The 9,952-nt window shown below is 41.8% G+C and overlaps 2 protein-coding genes across 4 annotated transcripts in view; both read left to right on the top strand.

Annotated features, from left to right (window-relative positions):
* Positions 1–861: 861 nt before the first annotated feature.
* Positions 862–5,230, top strand: ube2j2 (ubiquitin-conjugating enzyme E2, J2). The gene is made up of 7 exons (XM_080853329.1): positions 862–1,017; positions 2,151–2,281; positions 2,426–2,466; positions 2,567–2,669; positions 2,863–3,001; positions 3,261–3,341; positions 3,760–5,230. Exons 2-7 carry the CDS (start codon positions 2,151–2,153, stop codon positions 4,042–4,044), a joined length of 780 nt encoding a protein of 259 aa, XP_080709455.1. The 5' UTR covers positions 862–1,017; the 3' UTR covers positions 4,045–5,230.
* A 329-nt stretch (positions 5,231–5,559) lies between these two features.
* hipk1a (homeodomain interacting protein kinase 1a) overlaps positions 5,560–9,952 on the top strand; it is a 12,299-nt gene continuing 7,906 nt past the window's right edge. For all 3 annotated transcript variants that reach the window (XM_080854248.1, XM_080854247.1, XM_080854246.1), the window contains exons 1-9: positions 5,560–5,761; positions 6,428–7,227; positions 7,444–7,817; positions 8,159–8,282; positions 8,440–8,559; positions 8,859–8,945; positions 9,051–9,232; positions 9,478–9,628; positions 9,820–9,952. The exon at positions 9,820–9,952 is cut by the window's right edge and continues 72 nt beyond it. In XM_080854248.1, the coding sequence (XP_080710374.1) occupies positions 6,430–7,227; positions 7,444–7,817; positions 8,159–8,282; positions 8,440–8,559; positions 8,859–8,945; positions 9,051–9,232; positions 9,478–9,628; positions 9,820–9,952 (1,969 nt within the window). In that variant the 5' untranslated portion in view covers positions 5,560–5,761; positions 6,428–6,429. The remainder of the gene's footprint in view (positions 5,762–6,427; positions 7,228–7,443; positions 7,818–8,158; positions 8,283–8,439; positions 8,560–8,858; positions 8,946–9,050; positions 9,233–9,477; positions 9,629–9,819) is intronic.

Below are 9,952 nucleotides of genomic sequence, written 5' to 3'. Positions count from 1 at the left end.
CTCCTTTGTAATTTTTTCATCGCCTGATATTTTTTTAGACTTAAAAAAGCACTTCACTAATAAACTGTTAAAAATATGTAGCACCATAATAGTCAAACTTGCTACTGGTTCTACGGTCCAGTATTTTACCAGATTCATATGACTCTTAAAATTCCATGTGTTGGTCCAGAACTCAATGATCAGTGTTTGAACAAAGCAACATTTAATTAGGCTACTCAGTCATCTCTTTAAAGTCATATTAAGTTTGACACTCCTTACTTTCATTCATATTTTAGTTGCATTAATAGGAATTTACAACTATACTGGTCTGTGCACTTCAATGTCAATATATCCCATGGTATTCAAAGCTAGTTTTTATCATCAGTATGGTATTCCAGAGAGTAACATTTCATGGCAGTTATTGTTCCTTCATTGATTAAGTGCTTTGATGGCTATGCTGGTATATAGTCCATCTTATTTTATTGTTTCTGTGAAGTTACATTATTGCATCAGTTACATATAAAATGTAGAGGCAAATGCTAATATATCTAAAAATTGGTATATTGAAACAAAATGGAGAGAATGTTCAGTCACCTTTTGAGATCAAAATAAAGACTGCGTATCTTTTGAATGTTATGGTTTCACGTTTCATTTCACCTGATATCGTCGACGTTCCACAGCCAATATGGTTTTGACCAAAGATGTTTAGCGGAGGGGGCTATTATTTACCCTCTACGTCTACGATAATATACTAGAGCCGGCCATTAGAAATTCACTATACGCGGATAGGCCAACAGCATACCTGACACACAACAGCAGATCATTATGATTGGCCAGTCTGATACCGCCTTCATTTCCGTATTTGATGGTAGCCATGTTAGAATGGGGAACAGGAGACAATTTTAGCTCAGCTAATTTCTCATAGTTGTCTCTTTAAATGGTCAAGTTTTCTAAAATAATCTGCTGTTGACATTGTGAAAGAAGAATTATCGTTGCTTCAATCTGCCCTACTAATATTGCATAGAGTGCTCCAAAGAGGTAGCTATTTTTGCGTTGATCTTGCTGTTTCTTTGCTTGCACTAAGTTTGTATATTTGCTAATATTACTAGCATAGCTGACTAGCCAGCGTGTCCCTCGATTGGGCAAATGCATGCTACCATAACAAGCTAGGTTTAATAGCTTAGTAATCTGTACAGCTGTCACGTTGCAGAATTTATTTGTCCTTAAGATATGTCTATGTTATGACAGCGTTATGTTAACTTGGGAGAAACCATATCCCCGTGTGTCTTATTGTTATGTTTTAGTTAATAAACATCGATGTCATTTTAATAACGTTACCCTGTAAATTAACCAAGCATAGCTAGCCTGCTAGGTGAGGCCTGAGGGGTAACATTTACCGGCGAGAGAACAGCTGTGTTTTGCTAACAGCTGAGCAATAGACCGATAGCAAAGCCTGATACCAAGTGATTAACTCTCATTTGGTGGCCGACGAACCTGCAGACATGGTTCGAGTTCACACAGAGTTAGTTCCTCTAAGTAACTGTAAGGTTGTCTTTGTACGAGCTACTTTGACGTAATTGGTTGGTAGGTAGCTGACAGTGAACGTTAGCTATTGTTTTTGTTTTTTACTTCAGATGTTTTTTCTATAGTGAACCTCATTCACTGGGCTACCTATCTATCCAATAACGGTAGCTTAAAAGTTCAGAGGTGGTGAATGAGGGAAGCGTTAGCTGGTGTCTCAAGTGTATGCTGTATTATATGGTGTAGTATGGAATTAATACATTCTGAATTGCTTCTGACTTGGACCGCTTAAAGTTGTAGCTCATTCATTTTAGAAGGAACACGTTTTTTCATTAGGATGAAACCTAACTCTGCAATATAATGTCCCCTTGAAATGGAATAAGTACCCCTGACAGTCTATTGTTTGGCATCCCAATGTATCTTTTATTTATCAAATATGTGATACAAAGGCCTAGGGCAGACATGTACTTGTAGCAAAGTGTAGAGAAAATATTAGTTGTTTGCTTAATAACATATCAGCCTTCTCTGATACTAGACTAAGTATCAGATTAAATCTATTTAGGTCGATCAGAGATCTGCAGCCAGTTGTTCATACAAGGATTTAAATGCCATAGCTTCTAAATATGTATTCCTCAACTATTCCATTTTAGATGAGCAACAAATTCACCAAGAGGGCACCAACAACAGCAACACAACGGTTAAAACAGGACTACCTTCGCATAAAGAAAGACCCTGTGCCCTACATCTGTGCAGAACCTCTCCCTTCAAATATATTGGAATGGTATGAATTCTTAGTACCTTCAAGCAGTGAGTTGCCTATATGCAGCCTGTGCATCTAAATGAGTCTGTTAACGTTTATATGTGCTAATCATAAAATCAGTCTGAATCAAAACCTTCACTTATGAGCTTCTTTTGCTCTTTCAAGGCATTATCTTGTACGAGGACCAGAAAAAACGCCCTATGAAGGTGAGTTTTTGCTAGCTGTTGTATTTTGTTTCTTTATAACTATTAAGCCTACATAGTTCTCCATACACCTATTGAAATTATGTTTTATCTCTCTTTGAAGGTGGTTATTACCATGGCAAACTCCTTTTCCCCAGAGAATTTCCCTTCAAACCACCAAGTATATACATGATCACTCCCAATGGGAGATTTAAATGTAATACAAGGTAAGTTGTAGACATTGAAGCCAATGTTTATGGATCAACAATGGATCTCATGCACTTATCCATATGCACACTCTATGGAGCAGACTCAAAACTAATACGTTTTTTTTTTATGATACAAATTAATGTATACAAATATTAACATTTCAGTACTAGTGAAACTGCAGGTTCTGAATACACACCGCTCTTCTTCCAGGTTATGTCTTTCCATCACAGACTTCCATCCTGATACATGGAATCCCGCGTGGTCTGTTTCCACCATCCTCACAGGACTCCTTAGTTTCATGGTAGAAAAAGGCCCAACTCTTGGCAGTATAGAAACCTCAGATTTTACTGTGAGTATGACGTGGACACATATCCTACTGTGTAGTGTTTTTGTGATGATGTTGTAGAGCCCTTTTGGTGGTCAGGTACATTTAGCCTTGATACGATGACGATGATTGAATAATTTTACACTGTTGATTAATGCTTGGTCATATAACCTGATCTGTGTGTGTGTTGTGAAGTAATTCAATCTAAGATTACTGGATTCATTGTTTTAAATGTGTAGTGATTTAATGGTGTATTTAACATACTGACATTTATCTTTAACAGAAAAGACAGCTTGTTTCTCAGAGCCTGGCCTTTAATATTAAGGATAAGGTCTTCTGTGAACTGTTTCCAGATGTTGTTGATGTAAGTATTTAGCAACTGTTAGTGGTTAGAGCTAGTTGGGTGGGGGGGTGTAGAGTGCTGTGATATCTGTATTCTTGTGCAGAATGATAACTTCACAGAGACTGTTATTCCATCTTAATTTCTCAGGCAATTCTTGATTTTCTTTAATTTTCTTTTTTTACTCTACGCCTGTTAACGCAAACGTTATATAACGTCTATACTTACCAGTAATATCCCGTCTCAATTAGTCATAAACAGTGTCTGTCTCGCAAAAGTGCCATGCATGGCTGGGTGTCAACACAGTTCAAACAGACAAGTCCAATGCCAAGAGCTAGTGTCCAAGCCAAAGATTCTTTAGTATGAACATTTTTCCCATAGAATTGAAGGTTGAGATATAGACTGAAATGTGTCTTGTTTGTGTCCTTCCTTGCCTGTACAGGAAATCAAGCAGAAGCAGCGGCTTCAGGACGAGTTGAGGTCTCATGCCCAGGCATTACCCCTCCCTGATGTTGTGCCCGACGGAGATGCCCACCATGGCCAGAACGGGCACCCGCCCTTCAATGGTCATGCCCACCCGGGACCTGCCAATCCTCCTGACCTACAGCAGGTCAACCGCAACCATGGACTGCTTGGAGGAGCCCTGGCAAATTTGTTTGTCATTGTGGGCTTTGCGGCCTTTGCCTACACAGTCAAATATGTCCTAAGAAGCATTGCACAGGAATGATCTTGGCTTAGTAAGGAGAACAAAATCATTGTAGAGAGGAAAGACCAGGGGTGGTGGGGTGAGGGGGGTGAACTGTACTTGCCGTTACTGTAATAAGCAGTAGGGTTACCTGTGTCCTTTTTTCTGTCATGAGTTTTAGTGTAAGCAAGCAGTCATGATGTGGGTCAACAGCCAGGTGGTCAGAGGTTTGAGGGATGCGTTGAAATCAAAATAGCAGGGTCTGCAGGGTCATGTTTGTAATGAAATGTCATCTTGGGGGATTTTACCAAATTATATGGCGTAAAAATGGAGGCTCCAAACCTGTCTGCCAGTGTAGCCCTTATATGAAAAACTGTTGAGTTGTTCAAGAAGCTGCCGCCTGATTCACAAAAGTTCTTGGACATCCAATTTGAAGTTCAAACCATTCCACAGTTGATATTACCCCACACTTTTCCTTTTGTTTAGGGTCGGATGGACTGTAAGAGTCAAATAGATAATTATTGTACAATTAATAAGGAACCAATCCTGAACATTTGCTCTAATGTAAATTGCATTTTTGTAATTGTGTTTATGTAATTAAATGTGTTCCGGATTTGATATCCATGTTTTGATGGAAATGGAACATGACTGAAGTACTACAGTGCTGTGCTGGTAACGCTGCTTGGGTGACCTGTGGCAAGAAACTCTCAAATGATTCGCTGTCCAATATTAGGTGAAGTCCATTTTCTACAAATAAGAAGCCAAATCAAAAAACTCAGCAAATGTGAACTCATTTTATAAAACCAATCCAACACTAACACACAGTGTTGCTGTCTATGTGCAAGCTGTTTTAATGCTGTTCTTTATTCTTAGAAGATATTTAAACAAATGTATCTTTTTCTTCAGTTTATATAACCTTTTGTGCAATATTCCCCTTTGGTTTAGAAATAAATATTCATACTATTCTTGTCATATGCATGTCATTTGTTGAAATGTCTTCTCCTTTTCATCTGTATAACAGTGATTTGTAAAAAAAAAAAAAAAAAAAAAAAGTATAATAAGGGCTGAATAACACACTTATAGATAGACCTTCTCCAGCTGTTAGTTTCCCAGTGGTCATTCATAAGTATAGTTTCAAAAGGTGTCTTAGTATTTGTTTACTGCTGGTCAACTGAAACTGAGTTAATTGGTAAAATGCATAAGGTAGGTATTTTGCTTCGGTGCTTGTCCCTGTAAGCCAAATGTCAATCATGAAGTAGCCTACATGTGGTATGCTAGATTTGGTGATTCTGATATCACCATAACAAACATCCTTGATTATTGATTAAAAAAAATATATTCTTCATTAAATAAAATTTTAAATGCTAGTTTGTCAAGATCTGTGGTTTTATTCAATGTGTTAGTTTGTACTGTAGTTGAGTGCTCCAAGGAAATATGTTGCGCGTTTACACGATATTTTACTGCAGAGCTACTGAACTTTCACCCTCATCTGTGAACTGGTAGTGGGATGTGGGTTGTTCCTGTTGATGCTGGGCTCTGCTAGTTTAATCTGAAGAATGCAAATTCACCTAATGACAATATTTTGTCTGAAGTAATGCAGCTTTATCGTGCTGTTCATCGCCTAATAATTATGCCATTTTGCCACATCTTACGGAGGTGTTTATTTGGAAATGAGCTGGTCATGGAGAATCGATGAGGCCTTAGCAGGAAAAGAGAGGGGAAGTGTCAAATCGGACGAGATGAATTGAGCAAATAAAAGGTAATAATTTGAGCTATCTCAATATATAAATGCTTTATAGTGTTCTTTAATGTGTCATTCTCTTTTGCCGTATTGGGTTGTCGTCCTGTTCTGTAACCATGAACCTGACGTTAGTCTATTTCTTCTGAAAATGATCTACAGCAAATATCTGTACAACAATCATATTCTCCTCCGGGTTATTTTCTAAACATCTAGCGGCAGGAGCAGTGTCCGTTCTGGGTTGCCAGGTATTATCTGTATAACGCCATTTCTGTAGCTCTGCCTTGTTGCTAGTTAGTAAGAGGTAACGTTAGTGTAGGGGAGCGCTATTCTTCGTTGGAGGGATCTGGTTCTTTAGAGGCATATGCGTTAATTTTTGTAGGAATATGAATATTAGGTTTAATGTGTTTTGTAGTACATTTAAACCAACTTGTATGCTTGTGTAAATTTCAAATGTCTGTATTCGTGATTTGTTTATGGCTGTTCTGGCCAGATTAACTATTGTGTTGTATACAAACTTGTGAAGTAGCAAGAATGTGAAACACCCTGTGAGGCATATTCTGACTTGTTTCTATATAGCATTAGTGACTGCTTTTTATTTGAATGGTATCCATAATAAAATGTTGGCCAACTAATACAATACATTTATTAAGTAAGTCCTTTTTTTATCCCCCTCCTCACTTATAGATATGTCATCCCAGCTTCAGACATTTTCCTCTCCATCAGTGTCATCTAGTGGCTACACCCGCTCCAAGCGGATGAAGGTGGAGACCTGCAGGTGGGATGTGAGCAGCCAGTCAGAAGAGAACCGTTTCTTTCTGCAGAGCCCAAGCCAAGCCAACGCATCGCCATCAACCCCATCGGCCCCTGGCTTCAACTCCAGCAGCCAGAATACCGCGGCCTCCAACCTGGTGTTCCCACTAACGACCAGGAGCGGCACCTCCCGGGAGCAGACGGTGGTCCGAGCCGCGGACAGCACCGGCAGTCTGCCCGGGGGTCCCTCCTCGCCCTCCTCTTCATCCTCCTCGTCCTCCACAAGCCGCCGTCCCAAAGATGTGGCTTCCTCCGCCACCCTGCAGGATGAGCATGGTAACCAGAAGCCCTACAGCCGCAAGCGCAAGAGCGAGGAGGTGGACAGCAGCGACAGTGTGCAGATCCTGGAGGAGCTCTCTGCCCCTGTGCTCTCCAACCGTGGTGTGGCAGGTGGGGCGGGTGCCGCCGGAGGAGGAGGAGGCGGCACCACGGCCCAGTCTATCGCCCACTCCACCTCCACCACCAAGAGTAGTAACTCCCACAGCGAGGGGGACTACCAGCTGGTGCAACATGAAATCCTCTGCTCTGTGTCCAACAGCTACGAGGTGCTAGAGTTTCTTGGTCGCGGCACCTTTGGGCAGGTGGCAAAGTGCTGGAAACGGGGCACCAATGAGATTGTGGCCATCAAAATCCTGAAGAACCACCCATCTTATGCTCGTCAAGGACAAATTGAGGTGAAAATAATTAAATGGATGACAGATCTTTGATATTGTCTGTTTAAATAAGGATAAACCTATTAAGCACAGAATATCTGTCAGACTTTTTGCTTGTTTTGGTTGTTACATGTAATCTTTGCATAACTTTGTGCATTTCTTTAGCATATAGCTCTTCCACGTTATTTTCAGCCTATACTTTTGACTCAACATCCTCTACTGTCCTCTCCTTGTCAGGTGAGCATCCTGAGCAGGCTGAGCACAGAAAACGCAGACGAGTTCAACTTTGTTCGCTCGTACGAGTGCTTCCAGCACAAGAACCACACCTGCCTGGTGTTCGAGATGCTCGAACAGAACCTTTATGACTTCCTGAAGCACAGCAAGTTCAGCCCTCTCAGGCTCAAGTGCATCCGCCCCGTGCTGCAGCAGGTGGCCACCGCCCTCCTGAAGCTCAAGAGCCTGGGCCTCATCCACGCCGACCTCAAGCCCGAGAACATCATGCTGGTTGACCCCGGTCGCCAGCCCTACCGTGTCAAGGTCATCGACTTTGGCTCAGCCAGTCACGTGTCCAAGGCTGTGTGCTCCACTTATCTGCAGTCACGATATTACCGGTGAGTATTTACGGGGTACAAAGTGAGAATGAAAAACAACAAGTCTTATTCTAACCTCATGTATGCAAACTAAGACATGGAACAAAAGGGAGAGATGATATGATAACTGTGGTTACATGTCCTATCATCCTAGTCATTATGATACTTCTGTGGTTGCAGTGCTCTGCCCAATTCTCACCTCATATATGCGTACATTCCTTCAGAAAGCGGTCTCTGATAAGAATGCACTGCTGAAATGAACCGCATATTACTTAAGGACATATACGTCAATGAATGATGCTAACTGGAGTAATATGTCTTACCACATCCTCGTGATGAAAATGGTCCTTTTGTGGTTGCAGGGCTCCAGAGATTATCCTTGGCCTGCCATTCTGTGAGGCCATTGACATGTGGTCACTCGGATGTGTGATAGCTGAGCTGTTCCTGGGTTGGCCTCTCTATCCTGGGGCTTCAGAATATGACCAGGTCAATACTGGATCACACAGTGATTTTCAATACAGAGTGATTTAAAGCTGTTTTTATTTAATTTGTTGTCCATTTATTCATTTGTTGTCATTTAATTTGTTGTCATGTTTATGTTAATCTGGTGAAAGTGTTTTGATTTTTGTCTTTGCTGCTGTAGATCCGCTACATCTCCCAGACCCAGGGGCTGCCAGCTGAGTACCTGCTGAGTGCGGGCACCAAGACCAGTCGCTTTTTCAACAAAGGCCCAGACTCTAGCTATCCTCTCTGGAGGCTCAAGGTATGTGCATGTGTGGCTCTCGGCTCGTGTCATGCTGTCTTTTTTTTAGTTTTTTGGGCCTTTTACGCCTTTTAATGGATAGATTAGTGCAGAGTTGGACAGGAAATGAGAGGGATAAGAGGTGGGGAGTGGACAGGAGAAATGGCATCGGGCCGGATTCGAACCTGTGACCTCCTTGAGCTTCAATATACTCATACAATATTCAATATACCCATATGTGGTCGAGTCTACTGTGTGAGCTACAGTGCCCCCCGAAATGCTGTCTTTTATTGTAGCTTGCTGATCTCACATGTTTTTAGACACCATCTGAACATGAGGCTGAGATGGGAATCAAGTCCAAGGAGGCTCGTAAATATATCTTCAACTGCCTGGATGACATGATGCAGGTGAACTGGCTTTCTTCTCATTATATCGATCGGGTCGTTTAATGTGAGAAGTTGTTCATGATGGAGTCATACAGCCATAAGCTGTATGCTGTGCTCTTGGCTTAGGTCAACATGACTAGTCTGGAGGGGACGGACATGTTGGCAGAGAAGGCAGACCGGCGGGAGTTCATCGACCTGCTGAAGAAGATGCTCACTCTGGATGCTGACAAGAGGATCACCCCCATGAAGACGCTCAACCACCCCTTTGTGACGATGACCCATCTGCTCCACTTCCCTCACAGCTCACAGTAAGCCCTTGCAGTCACATCTGGTCAACAGTTCCTCACGCTTTGCAGTATTGGTAAAGTTGGATCAGTACTTGCCAGAGGGATCAATAACCACGCTGCTATTAATGCAAAGCTGCCCAACACAAGGCAAGCCTTATACACTAAGGGTGCTCTGATTCCTTATGTCAAGATGTGTTAGTGACAGCGTGTCAGTCTCAGCTTGTACCCATGTTCAGTTTTTTTACATCCTGACTGACTTCTTGCAGCGTTAAGTCCTGTTTTCAAAACATGGAGATTTGTAAGAAACGGTGCACCGCCTTTGACAACGCGAAGAATCTGTTTGCCGCCACCAACACGCCCAGTGCCGCCACAAACCTCACAGTTACCTTCAGCAGCCAGCTCAATCAGCATAACCAGGTACACATACCTCAAAGCACACGAGAAGAACAACCCTGAACTAAGATACATCTCCATTTTATGATCTGGTTTTTATCACCTTAATATTGAAGAGGTATTACACAGGTAATGCCTTTGTAATACCTGTTTAAACTTGTATTGTAACATGTGTAAACTGACCAGTTTGATGTTTTTTTTTCTTTTGTCTTCAGATGGCTTCCACCGGTGGACAGTCTTTGTCTCTGAGCAGTAATGTGCCTCTGCTGAACTACCAGCCAGGCTTATACCAGCAGGCCACCATCAACATACCGGGCCTGGCCCAGCAAAGTGTCCCCCTGCAGGCAC

The sequence above is a fragment of the Sprattus sprattus genome (assembly GCF_963457725.1).
Source record: "Sprattus sprattus genome assembly, chromosome: 16".
NCBI lineage: Eukaryota > Metazoa > Chordata > Actinopteri > Clupeiformes > Clupeidae > Sprattus > Sprattus sprattus.
Note: the sequence above shows the minus strand (reverse complement) of the source record. Positions and strands in the feature narration are given on the sequence as shown.